Below are 13,017 nucleotides of genomic sequence, written 5' to 3'. Positions count from 1 at the left end.
CGAACCACTACAAACCCTTAACCGGAGAAGGCAGACTTGCAAAGAAAACACAAACCACAACTCAAAGCAAACTAAAACCTTGGGTAAAAGCCACAACGACACTAAAACCAACATAGCCTTGATGAAAAACCCGCAAACAAGAGAAGAGAGAGACGAGATAGATACAATACCAGACCAAGAGACAACATACGTTCGTCTCCTTCAAACCACTAGCGACAGGAGCACCACCATATCTGAGCCACAACCTAGACTAATCTGTTAAGAAACAGATCCGTCTCTAACCACATCCAGCTCTCACCGCCGATGGCTTCCCCTTCTACAGCCGTTCTTCGCTTCGCTTCAAAGAGGGTTTTGACGACAAGACCGCTACAACTCTGAACGCAAACAAATCTAAACCAAACAGACCAAAGAAAGACAAAGACTAAAGACAAAGATTAAGACAAGGTTCTACATCCTCCCAGATCCGGCAATGAGCCCGACAGCCGGAAAGGACATATCGAAAATCTAAAAGTTTTGCCGCATCGGCTAGAATAGAGAGAGAATTTTAGGGCAAACCCGAAGTTAGGTGTCATTCACTTGTAAATCTATAGAGCTCTTTTTCAATAAGATTTCTGCTGTGATTTTTTTTTTTTTTTCTTTTTTCTTTCTCTATAGTGAGCTACCAATCATGGAATGATTTCCTACTTGATTTGTGGTTGGTAAAAAAGATATAATCACATTATATTCAGAAAAAGATAGCTAGCTATTCACATTAATTCGATAGAGATAGCTAAATCACATTTAAAAGCTCATTGCTTTCTTATTGATCATTCATTTTTTATTTACTTGAAGGTTTAGAATATATGTTGAGTATGAGTGGCGTAAAAGACTAGCTTTGAATAAAATATCAAACTAAAGGTCCACTAACTATATTATATTAAGTATGAATATGAACGGACGGGCTGTAACAACAATCAGGCTTTCTTGCACGAATTGCTCGTAACCATAATGGCTATTTCCCCGTTCATTACTTTCGTGTGTTAGTTGGTTGTATGTGGACGCAAACCAATTTTGTTTTTGTTTCTGTAGTAATTTATCATTTATGAAAGATTCAATAACATAATGGAAACAAGAAACATATCATTTTGGGGCAAATCAAGAGTATAAAATATATTAAAAAAAAAATCACACATTTCAGAATTTACATAGACAATTCTCCACGCCTCGATTTGGAGCAAACCGTTACATCAGGAAATACAAAAGTTAAGAACAGAATGGTACAGAATAGTAGAGGCCATTTCCACAAAAATATTCCTTGCAAAAAAAAACAGACAAGTCCACAAAGCACACCACACAAACAGAAGTTATGTATATTATAAAATGCGCAATCACCAGCTGAAGCTGATGGATTCAAAGTGAAGATTCTCAGCCAAACCAGATGAACAAATCGTGGCCACTTCTTGCCTCATCTTCTCTGGACCGCACACCATCACTCCTACGCTTGAACCTTTGGTCCCAAGTAGATACTCTGCTTTCACAAACATTAATGAAAATATGGTTATATTATTATTGTATACATATCCAGATGTTGAGAATACAGATGTAACATATATACTTACTCTTGAGGTCTGGTCTTTCACCGAAGTGGAGGTTGGTGCATTGAACAAGTGACTCTTGAGGACTACTTTCAATTTCTCTGTTAGCCCATGAGCTAGGAGATAATGTTGGGCTCTGTACGTCGACGTTTTGGACCTGTTTACTGCTCTCAGCATTGTACTTCTTCTTATTCCATAATACAGCTGCACTTGAAGTCACCATGATGCTAACACAGAGGACCAGAAGATAAAGGATTGATCTTGACGCGGCATTGTACATGTTCTTATTTTGATCGATCGGGTAAATGTAGTATCTTGTCATGACTCCGACGATTATCATGAAGATTAGGGTGGAAGAAGCGAGGATGGCGGCGAGCCAAAGCCATGAGTTTGGTCCTAGGATCGCTGAGATTGGTTGGTCCGAGGGACTTGGTTTGAACCAGATGGTTCTGATCTTCTGTGTTTCTTCGTTTCTTGGTTCTGTCTCTTTGGTGATGAAGGCTTCAATTTGGATATTCAAGTCAGATGATAATTCGAGACCAGATGTGGGGAGGATAAGGTCAAGCATGGATATGTCAGAAGCGTTCTTGAACGCGCAAATCAGGGTAATCTTTGGAAGTTCACATGTCGTTGTTTGGCTCATGGAGATTAAGTCACGGATGATAGATATGAATGGGGTAATTCCGCTGCCTCCGCTAACCATAACCAAAGACTCGTGCCTGGAAAAAAAGCAACAATATCCTCAGCAAGTACTTACTTATGGCACAAGAAATCCAAACCCTAAATACACTCTGCTTGATTAAATTAACCACACGAATATCAAATTTGAAATTGACAATAATTTCGAACAAGAAAGTAATACCTTAAGAAATCTGTTGAAACAGGTCCATAGGGTCCTTCCACAGAAACAGAAAGAGAACTATCGGTGTGATCAGAAGAAGAAAGCAACTGGTAAAGCTTTGTAGACCATTTCCCTTCGCTCTTAATCACAACGCTTAGCTTATCTGCTTCGAGGTTACTGCTAGAAGTAATCGTAAATGGGTGCCATTGCATCTTCGAAATGCTCGGTATGTTCACAAACAATATGCTCGTCGGATTATAAACCAATCCTGTAAGATACCATAGATACATGATTAGCTATATGAATTATGGTCTACCAGAAACCCTCATACATGTAATCTTGATTAAGACTCACCTTTGTTTTTGAAGAAAGTGAGTTCAACGGTATTGGCAGGAAGAACACGTGCAGAGCTCAACCGAATATTGTCACGTGACTGTAGAAACCTCAAGAAACGATCGACCATGAAGATATAGAAACCAGGGAAGGTGATAAAGCAGAAGGCGACGCCTACGTGGAGGACGTAGAAGAGCATGAAGACGATGTAAAGGTAGTGAGTATAGAAGAAAACTTCAAAGAATCTCCTTCTTATCGACGGATATGTAGTGGCCCACATCACAAGTCCAGACAGCAAAGTTATCTCTCCGGCAACATTCGACATCTCGGTCTTACCCCAACTCACCATCTGAGAAATTTCATTCATTGAGGCCCAATAGACAATGAAACAGAGACCATGAGCGGTGAATAGGGTCATGAGCATGTGACCAAGCCAAATATGGTACTTGATGCTTGACTCCGACGTCAGCCCTATAACCGGAAGCAATGATGACCCACGCACCACAGGTATGAATAGGAAAGCTAGACAACAATTACCGACTAGCCCTATCCTTATTGCCATTGCCTCCAACTTCGCTTGCCATCTATATATATAGAATGCTACGTTGGAATTATTAAAAATACTAACTCATGTCTTAATAGAAACTAAATAAGCTGACAGTTGTGAAATTTTGCTTACAGTTTTTGGTGATGTTTAGCGGCTGATTGAGGAGTAATGGTAGGGAAAGCATTGCGCATGTACATGAAAAATTCCCAAAGAAGAAGAGCCACAAACATTGCAAACAAGATTAACTCGGTAGCTGAGACTATCCTCAGTGGCCCTTTGACCAGCATCGGCCTTCTCATGGCTGCTAACACGCCTCCCTCGGTTATCTTCTCTCTGTTACGGTCATATATTTTTGTGTCGTCACGTACGAAAAACACATAAATATATTTAAGTATAGTGGTTATTGATGAGTATTAAGTACCTAACGAGAGGATTAGTAGTCTTTGGTTTCTTCAAGTGAAGGTAGAGACATCCCAAACAAGCCAAGAGGACCATAGGGAACATGAACATGAAAAACGTCAAGCCTGCATACCGCCCAAACAGAAACAAGCAAAACCATCACATATTGCAGTAATTGTATAATGTGAATTAAGGAAAAATAAAATCAACGAACCTATTGCACCAAAAAAAGTCGATGTACCAAACTCGGTACGCATGACAGGGTTTAGCCACTGGGTTCGATAGACCATGGTTGGCATAACGATCCAAATGAAGATGAATCCTAGGACAATCACCAGCATGAAGAGCTTAATCAATCCCTTAATCACATCTTTGAACTCATCTCCCGCTGATGGGTTTGTTGCTGAAACTTTTTTGCTGTTGTCCATATCCTCTTCTCTCTTTGCTCTCTTTCTCTTGATCTTTGATCGAATTTTGTTGTGGATAATGAGAGGGGAAAGAAGTGTATATATAAAGAGGATGTGTAAATACGTATCATGTTGTAATGGAGTGACTCGTACGGAATGTGATAAAGTACTTACCAGTGCATGGTTCAGGCATGTGACTCTTCTGTCCATGGATCTTGACATTGTGTTTAATCTAATTGTTTTTGTCAATATGACGTATAAATGTATTGATATTGAACTAGAGGGGATTAATTAGAAGATAGTACAAGTTCGTATTTTGACTTTTGGGAAGAGGCCAAGGACCATGCAACCTTTATTGCTCAGTCAGACGCTATCTGATCTCATGTTTTTGGTGAAAAAGAAAAAGGAAAAAAACTAATGGCATTCTTATATTATGGTTATGATGTAATGACTGGATTCGGAGGTGGGGATCATGCGGTACGGTAACCGTACCATCATCATCATCATCCATGACATGACATCACCGCGACTCTTGACCTTGATAGATTATTGTTTTATTTGTTTAATCACGTTTATTTACACTAATTATGTGACAAAAGTTGCAATACTAATTTGGTTATTAGCAACTACCATTAGAAAAGCCCAAAAGGTGACTACAGTTACGTTGGCAAGTTTCGATTGAAAAGTCTCTTACACAAGTACAGTTTGTTTATCAAACAAAGTGACATCAATTATAACATGAACATAAATAAAAACATTTCCATTTCGAAAATTGCATCAGAGTATCTCTATATACATTGAACAAATAAATCAGTTACATATGTATAAACAACACATTATAACACCATTGTGAAACATTACAAACCTAATTAAGAAACAAAAAAAAGATTATTCCATCGTGTCAAAGTAGAAAATACTTAAAGGAAAAGTGTCCATTGTTAATATATTCACCAAGCAAAAGCATCTTCAAGCCTTTCTTGCTATCAATTGATTCCCGGACTTGGGATTATTATCTTCAAGGACGTCCATGGACAGCTTAGTCCAGCCATAGTTATCCCTAGCTTTCTTCCTTCGAGCCACAATGTAGAAGCTCATAAAAATACACATAAATGCCAACATTGCGATAAATATGCTTACGTTTCTTCGATTCGGGCAAGTATTCAGAATCATATCTGCTGAAACATACCCATCAAGACTACCCATTGAGTTATTCATCTTCATGATCTCAACACCGTTCAATATCGCATCAACTCCGTGTTCATCAACACTAGTCTTGTTTGATGGTCCAACACTTACTGTTATCGACGATCCTGAAGGGCTGTTTTTGTTATTGTTGTAATCAGCAGTAGTAGGATCGACAACGAAATCAATGTAATACGGAGAAGCAAGGACATCATCAGCAGCGTATGAGATATCAAAATCTTGGTACGCCACGTTCCCGTTAATGAAAACATTGAAATATAGCCTGCCGAGTGATTTGCTAGCTATGTCACAGAAATGCATCCGAATGAGATACTTGTAACCTGCACTCACTGGGAAATCCCAACTCATATCAACCAACCCGTTGCTTCTTTTACACACACGAGCAGTGTTGTAGACGTTATCAGGTCCAACCTCGCGGCTCGCCCCTCCAGGCCTATACTTAATCCTACCGGTGAAGTAAGCTTTCTCAGAAGAAGAAGAAGACCCATCCGCGGTTTTGAAGAAAACATCATCAGGAAGTCAAGTCCTCCACAACGTGTCATTAAAAGGAGTAACTTTTCTACCACCAACATTGATTCTGTACACAACTTCCATAGCTTGCTTAGCTAAACCATTGAACCTCTCAGTTCCATCGCGAGATACAGAGGTTGCAACGTCAGCAACCAAATCCTTAGGCGCAGATATAACTTCGATGGCGTTAACGAATGCGAATTTCGAATCTTTACTAGGAACGAACCTGATAACAAGCTCACCAACATGGACCCAAATCAAGAATTCTCTAACCACCCTAGATTCATCGCCGCTAAAATTGCTAAGCACGACATGACCGTTGACGGTAACGTGAAAGAGAGCGTCATCGAGATTGATCCTAGAGGAATTGAGACGATTGAAATGGAGACGTACCATATGAGTGCCTTCCTCGTTGACATTGAACTTGTATTTCCCCTGTCGCGGGAAAACCCTAGCGGTTCTGTAGATCTGTGGGACGTTCGGAGATCCTCCTCGGAGAGCGATTGAATCTTCAGATGAGAAGAACTTCGCGTTTGCGTCTCCGACGAACCGGCGGTTGTCGACGACGGTGGAGTCGACGACGGTGGAGTCAACGTCGGAACCACAGTTGACGAGGTACTCATCGGAAGGAGAGAAAGAAGAGGCAAATACAGAAGAAGATAGAAGGAAGACAAAGAGAGGGAATACGATCCTTGAGTAGAGGATCGCCATTGCAGTCCAATTCGATTTTTGCACAGATCAGACCAAAACAAAAAAAAATCCAAATTGTAATGAAATGAAAACGAGAGAGAGAGAACCAAGTCAACGCGTCATTCCAGCTGCTGTTCTGTCTTTTCTTTTTTTTTTTTTTTTTTTTTTTTTTTTGTCTTCTAATCTATCATATTTTAATTTTAAAATCTACTAATGGGCCGGAAGCCCATATATATATTCAAACTATGTTATCCATCTGAGTATTATTTATAAAGATTTAGACAGAAGTGCTTTGTTTATAGGTAGTTTTCTTAGATGAAGAAAAAATAATACAAAGACATTTGAATACATTTTTTTCCAAAATATAGTTGATGGAATATTTTATCAAAGGATATATATTTTATTCCTTAAGTATATAAATATGTTACTAACAAACAAAATTCTTGTAATATAATAAACAAGAAACTATTTATCAGAATAAGCCAAAATTTCGTCATTTGCACAAGCTGCCACATTGAGCACCATTGTTCCCTTCTTCCTTGTCGGCACTAATCTACAACAATCTCTCCTTGGTGCCTGATATCAACGTTCGACATTTTCTTATATATTTTTTTTTCTAATAATCATATATAGTAAACTTAACAAAAGAAGAAAATAATTTTACCTTGTTCCACCTATCCGGGTTAGGCTTTTTGTAGACAAATATCTGATTGATATCGGAAGGATCTGCTATTCCCCAGTCGCAACTAGGATACCATTCGTCGTGCCTTGTATATTCGGTAATCGTCGTCTTCTGATCAGAAGAAGAATTGCTAAACGCGCGAGAGAGATAAAACACTCGCGGACGCTGACAGTCCGTGTACGTTATGGGACGCGTGTTGAAGGCAACGTTAGTGAAATCGTAGCGTTTGTGCCAATCGTTAAAAGTGCGAGTGGGCATCTCCATCATTCTCGCTGGCATATACGTACGCGTGATTTGAACTGTGTACCCCCACGAGATTGACATTGTCCACTGTCGACTTGTATCATAGCATACCGACTGCTGGACAAGACTCGCTGAATCGAGTTTCGCTGGGATCATCAGTTTCTTTACGGCGTTGACTCGGCTTGTTTTTGGGAATATAGGCTCCACTACGTCTAGGTGATGGATTGACACTATTGGCACTTGTGGATGGACTGATAATAAGCCTAGTAGATCCCCGTATACATCCATCTGTTTCAACACCATACATATATAATTAGATCACCAATATTAATGAAATGATTACAAATGCAATTGTTAGCAAAATTTACAAAATAGAATAGAGAAAGAAACCTGATGAAAGCCAACTTCTTTAGTGAGAGGAACACCAAGCTCGGCCATACAAGCATGAATCCGATCATCTGATCCATAAAGATCAGCGTATCTCTCGATACAACGATCTTGCATCTTCTCCAAAACCTTGGCCAGCAGATAGCTTATAGCAAACCCTCCTCCTCCGTACGCCATACCGTACGAGAACTGGTGCAGATTCTGCAAATGACTCTCGGACGGAGCTCCGATGTAATAAAACTGTTTATGATCGTACTTTCTCAAAACCCTAACAAGATTCTCAGTGAAAAACACAGTGTCGTCGTCGCCCATCACCACCCACCTCACGTTTCTCTCCGCTTCCGTCCCGTTCAACATCCTCACCGTCTCCGACACGATCCTCGTGATCCTGATCGCTGATCTGTGACCGTTACGGTAACGGTACTTGAAGCTCGACGTGTCGGAGGAGATTTTGATCGGAGGCAAGGCGGAGGGTGAGGAAACGGAATCGTTGACGGGTGTGTCGAGCCAAACGACGCCGTTCATATCTCCGTGAGGTTTCCACCACGTTTTCACGTATTCTCTACGATGCTTCCACAGATCTGAGGACGCAGCGATTCCAAATACTACGTGTTTGAGCTCTGTTTGTTGTAGTTCCTCGGGTTTTTGACCCGACCCGAGACGGATTACGGGTACGATGAGAGTATTGGGGAATTTAGAAGGAGAATATGGGTTTAGAAATGAGATGAAACTGAATGAGTATAACAGATACGATACGAAGATCAAGAGGACGATCATCGCTGTAAACGAGCATGACGGTATCGTTAAAGAAGAAGAAGAAAAGGGTTTATTAGATTTGTCGTATGGAAGTGGCTTTTGCTCTTTGTGATGATTGTTGTTTTCTCCCATAAAGGCTTAATTGAGAGATTTGATTACAAAAAACTTTATAGGGTTTTTCTCTCCGATCCGGAGAAGATCAGACCTTTTTTTGGGATCAATGTAGCATTTGTGTAGCAGCGTTGGTGATGAGATCCATCCAAGCCTTTTTATCAAGAAAAAATGGACTAACCATGAATCGAGTTTGGATTTTCAATTGTTTTTTATTTATTTAATTTTTTTTTATTATATTATTAAATTTTTAATCTTGATTTATTTATTAGCTAAAGGTGAGTTTTCACATTGTGATGATACTGTTATGATTTTTTAAAAATAGAAAATCTCCTCTTATATGTATTCCCAAATTAACTAGAGTCAAAGTTCTTTATTGTAAATATGCTAAGAATTAAGAATAAACCATTATTACAAATTTACAATAAATGTAATGTATAGATGGTAAAAATAACATGTGTACATATATGATTAGATAGAAAGAGCGTTATCACAATCTATCAATGTTTTTAGTGATTCTTGATGAGTTAATAATATCTTCTACTATATTTTTAGTGATTGTATTTCATTATAAGCAGATTTGTACAGAAAATAGATATATACTACTTATATCTTTTGTCCATATAAAGATAATCATTGGTGTAATGATTAGATTGTATACCTTAATTAGTTTATAATTATGTTGAGTAATGAAATGAGAGAATGGCGAGTGGCAAACAAACATGAGCTGGGTCTCAAAAACCAAAAAAAAAAATAAAAAGACATGGTGAGACGTTTACATGTTCGATCGTAGACAGACACGTCTGAAGGTTCAATCACAAGAATACACGTTAAGCTGCTGCTTTCACCTTTTTTTTTTTTGTTGTTGTTGTTGTTATTGTTTGTCATTGTTCATTTCATTTATTATACCCGAACCCAAACGAACCCAAGTTGTGTGTGCACTCGCTCTTTTTTTTTATTTTTTTTAAAAAAAAAAAAAAACAAATCTTTTTGATAATAACAACACTTACATTTTGCATTAACCGGGGAAAAATAAAAATAATAATTATACATTATCAAACCGATTGTTTTTACAGAGCCTGCCACTATAATTGAAGCATTAAGCCCAATAAAAACAATGTTGAAGCAATTAAGAAGGCCTAAGGCCCAATGGGGCAGAAGTTGAAGGGTGTTTAAAGGACGTCGGTACGACAACGAGGGCTGGTGTTGTTGTTGACCGCTTTGTCTATGTTTTTTCTTGGATTGTGCTTATTCTTTCTTTCCCTCTTTGCCAAGCAAATAGTATGATTTATTTATATATGTATCTCCCACAGGTACAGTTGTGTTTTGGATTGAAGAATCGTCTCTCTCTAATCTTAGCTTAAGCCTATCATCATCATCATCATCTTCAGGTAAGAGATAGATAATCTATTCAATTTCTCCAAGTAGTGAAAGAAAACCCCATTGACTTGGATTTTTGAATTCCGTCCGCCATTATCGATGAATGATTCATTCTGCTCTTAATTCGTGAACTTGGGGGTTGTTCCTTAATAATAATAATAATGAGAGATTATTAACTCTTAATTGGGGAGGTTTTGAGAAAATTTAATTTTTAATTTTAATTTGTTTGTTAAAATAAAAAATAAAAAAAAATGTGCAGATAGATCAGATTTCTCAATGGCCAGAGTTAGGTTATCGCTTCTCAAGTCAATCAAGTCTTCTGCTTTCCGGAAGAAAGAGCCTTCTTCTTCTTTCAATCTCCTAAACTCTCGTCATGCCAGGTCCATTACTACTACCTGCGGAAACCCTCTTCTCGACGGAGTCTCGTCTCCAAGAGCAAAAGCTTCTTCTTCCCCTGCCTCTTCCATTGTCTCCAATTTGGGCCTGCATCATAATGCTAAGCCTTTCAACTACTCCATCCCTTTCTTGGGCCATTCCTCCTACGCAAGAGCTTTCAGCTCCAAACCTGACAATTTCGGAAGCATCGTTGCCCCTGCTGTTACTAGCAATGGGAATGGCGACGCTGACTGGGTTGTCAAGGCCAAAGATGTCTTGCAGACTAGTGTCGACGCTGTTACCCAAACTGCTAGGAAGACTAAAGAAGCCTCTGATGATATGATCCCTCATGTTCACCAATTCCTCGACTCCAACCCTTACCTTAAAGAGGTCATTGTTCCCATCAGTCTCACTATGACTGCTACTTTGTTCGCTTGGGTAGTCATGCCTAGTGTTTTGAGGAGGTTTCACACTTACGCTATGCAAAGCTCCGCTGCTTTGCTTCCCGGAGGCTTCTCTAACGAAGATGTTCCTTATGAGAAAAGCTTTTGGGGAGCTTTGGAGGATCCTGCCCGTTACTTGGTCACCTTCATTGCTTTTGCACAAATGTCAGTTGCTTTAACTTTCTCCAGTTGAGTAACATGTGGTCTGTTTGAATGTTTGATTGTGTGATACGTCGTTGTAGTGCCGCGATGGTGGCTCCAACAACAATAGCAGCTCAGTACTTTTCCCCAACAGTGAAGGGAGCAGTCATTCTCTCACTTGTGTGGTTCCTATATCGCTGGAAGACCAATGTGATTACCCGAATGTTGTCTGCTAAGAGTTTTGGTGGCCTGGATAGGGAGAAGGTTTTGACTTTGGACAAAGTATCATCAGTTGGTCTTTTTGCAATTGGTTTGATGGCTTCCGCTGAAGCCTGTGGGGTAGCTGTTCAATCTATCTTGACAGTTGGTGGAGTTGGAGGTGTGTCTTCTGCTCTCTATTTCTACTTACTTAACTGTTTTTCACGGCCTATAATGATAATTGCCAACTAGGAAATAAAGCCTATCTACCAGAAACATGTAGTCTTATCGTTTCCAAGGTTGCTAACGTTTTCTAGGATATTATTTGCTCATAACATTATCAATTTTTATTTTGAGTTTTTCAGGAGTTGCCACCGCATTTGCTGCCAGAGATATCCTTGGTAATGTGCTGAGTGGTCTGTCCATGCAATTCTCTCGACCTTTCTCTATGGGAGATACAATTAAAGTTAGTTAAACTTGAATTTTTCTTGTGTTACTTGCTTTTTGTTCTCTTCTTTTAATTAAGTTTCCTAAAGCAAGCAAATCTATTAGTCATTCTCACTCTTATTTCTTTTCCTCAAGATAAAGTGTGTTTCTTGTTCCCACTTTTCAGGCTGGATCTGTAGAAGGTCAAGTTGTTGAGATGGGACTTACGACAACGTCTTTGTTGAATGCCGAAAAATTTCCGGTTTTGGTACCCAATTCACTGTTTTCCAGTCAGGTGAGTTTATCTGTTTGGCACTATTCATCTTCATATCGCATAAGCTTATTCTCTCTTTTTCTGATTTTTACACTTAAAAACGACACTGAGTTAATAGTCGTGTCCGTTTGATTATCTCAGTGTTTGAATCTTGTTGTATACATTTTTCACGGAAGCAAATATATGGTGACCCTCAACTTGACTAACATATAAACAGGTGATTGTGAATAAGTCACGTGCTCAGTGGCGAGCTATAGCATCCAAGATCCCACTGCAGATCGATGACTTGGATAAGATTCCTGAAATATCAAATGAAATCAAGGAAATGTTAAAAGCAAATACAAAAGTTTTCCTAGGGAAAGAAGCTCCCCACTGTTACTTATCGCGAGTGGAAAAATCTTTCGCTGAACTTTCCATTGGGTGCAATCTCAAACAAATGGTACACTTTTCGTTCTCTCTTTTAACATTTTTTGGAATGGGTACTACTACTACTACGATATTACTAGCGATCTTTGCCGGACAAAGTTAAGTAACTTGATGCGGTCGGTCGTTTTTAAAATAATATGGTGATTATTTTGTCTCAGGGGAAAGAGGAGCTATACACAACACAACAAGAAGTCCTTATTGAGTCGGTGAAGATCATACAGAAGCACGGTGTATCGCTGGGAACCACCTGGGATAAGGAATTCTGATCTGGAAGCCATTTTGCAAGATGAATCAAGAAATATGTCTTTTTTTTTTTTTGTTTTTTTTTGGAAATTACTGAAAATCGTGATGACTTTTTTTAGGTTTCAAGAGAAAACATTCGATGTTGACTTTGCTTTTCTTTTGTTTCTTTTCCTACTAGTTTTTGTTTATATGATTAAAGTTCAATGGGGTAGGAGGAAGAAGTAGAGGGTTCCAACAATTTCTATGTACAGCAAAAACACAGTTCAATATGCTCTTAAGCAGCAGGAGATTGCTCTTTTGATGTGTTTCGCAGTGCATGATCTAATCATTCAGCTTCCTTGATTTCCACTGTTGTCCAATTTTAGAACCAAATTCTTCAGTAAAGAAGAAGGATTTGATATGAACGTTTATATATTCTTTTGATTATC

General features: G+C 38.9%; 4 protein-coding genes, 1 long non-coding RNA gene and 1 pseudogene across 7 annotated transcripts; 2 read left to right on the top strand and 4 right to left on the bottom strand.

Annotated features, from left to right (window-relative positions):
- Nucleotides 1-1,130: 1,130 nt before the first annotated feature.
- On the bottom strand, nucleotides 1,131-4,169 carry LOC104709065 (ferric reduction oxidase 2-like). Its single transcript, XM_087460589.1, has 7 exons — nucleotides 3,909-4,169; nucleotides 3,717-3,819; nucleotides 3,428-3,628; nucleotides 2,770-3,332; nucleotides 2,437-2,683; nucleotides 1,599-2,293; nucleotides 1,131-1,507 (listed from the first exon to the last, which is right to left on the bottom strand). The coding sequence occupies exons 1-7, from the start codon at nucleotides 4,120-4,122 to the stop codon at nucleotides 1,368-1,370; spliced, it is 2,163 nt and encodes a 720-aa protein (XP_087316715.1). The 5' UTR covers nucleotides 4,123-4,169; the 3' UTR covers nucleotides 1,131-1,367.
- Nucleotides 2,506-4,293, top strand: LOC147939545 (uncharacterized). Its single transcript, XR_015563237.1, has 3 exons — nucleotides 2,506-2,641; nucleotides 2,809-3,255; nucleotides 3,430-4,293. It is a non-coding gene; the product is annotated as an uncharacterized LOC147939545 (long non-coding RNA).
- Nucleotides 4,294-4,846: 553 nt separating this feature from the next.
- LOC109125872 (putative receptor-like protein kinase At5g24010 pseudogene) lies at nucleotides 4,847-6,762 on the bottom strand (annotated as a pseudogene). Its single transcript, XR_015563236.1, has one exon. The product of XR_015563236.1 is annotated as a putative receptor-like protein kinase At5g24010 pseudogene (transcript).
- LOC109124955 (putative receptor-like protein kinase At4g39110) lies at nucleotides 5,068-5,652 on the bottom strand. The gene has a single exon (XM_019228597.2). It carries the CDS (start codon nucleotides 5,650-5,652, stop codon nucleotides 5,068-5,070), a length of 585 nt encoding a protein of 194 aa, XP_019084142.2.
- A 33-nt stretch (nucleotides 6,763-6,795) lies between the features above and the next one.
- Nucleotides 6,796-8,884, bottom strand: LOC104705290 (uncharacterized). The gene is made up of 3 exons (XM_019229175.2): nucleotides 7,820-8,884; nucleotides 7,169-7,717; nucleotides 6,796-7,080 (listed from the first exon to the last, which is right to left on the bottom strand). The coding sequence occupies exons 1-3, from the start codon at nucleotides 8,702-8,704 to the stop codon at nucleotides 6,970-6,972; spliced, it is 1,545 nt and encodes a 514-aa protein (XP_019084720.2). The 5' UTR covers nucleotides 8,705-8,884; the 3' UTR covers nucleotides 6,796-6,969.
- A 991-nt stretch (nucleotides 8,885-9,875) lies between these two features.
- Nucleotides 9,876-12,894, top strand: LOC104705289 (mechanosensitive ion channel protein 1, mitochondrial). 2 transcript variants are annotated; one of them, XM_010421260.3, is made up of 7 exons: nucleotides 9,876-10,074; nucleotides 10,323-11,046; nucleotides 11,124-11,401; nucleotides 11,586-11,686; nucleotides 11,834-11,941; nucleotides 12,138-12,359; nucleotides 12,505-12,894. In XM_010421260.3, the coding sequence occupies exons 2-7, from the start codon at nucleotides 10,340-10,342 to the stop codon at nucleotides 12,610-12,612; spliced, it is 1,524 nt and encodes a 507-aa protein (XP_010419562.1). In that variant the 5' UTR covers nucleotides 9,876-10,074; nucleotides 10,323-10,339; the 3' UTR covers nucleotides 12,613-12,894. The 2 variants fall into 2 exon arrangements, with proteins under 2 accessions (XP_010419562.1, XP_087316716.1); XM_087460590.1 differs by lacking the exon at nucleotides 9,876-10,074 and having other exon boundaries at nucleotides 10,283-11,046.
- Nucleotides 12,895-13,017: the final 123 nt, after the last annotated feature.

The sequence above is a fragment of the Camelina sativa genome, chromosome 8 (genome assembly GCF_030686135.1).
Source record: "Camelina sativa cultivar CO46 ecotype springtype chromosome 8, ASM3068613v1".
Classification (NCBI taxonomy): Eukaryota; Viridiplantae; Streptophyta; class Magnoliopsida; order Brassicales; family Brassicaceae; genus Camelina; species Camelina sativa.
This window is presented reverse-complemented; position numbering and strand designations above follow the sequence as displayed.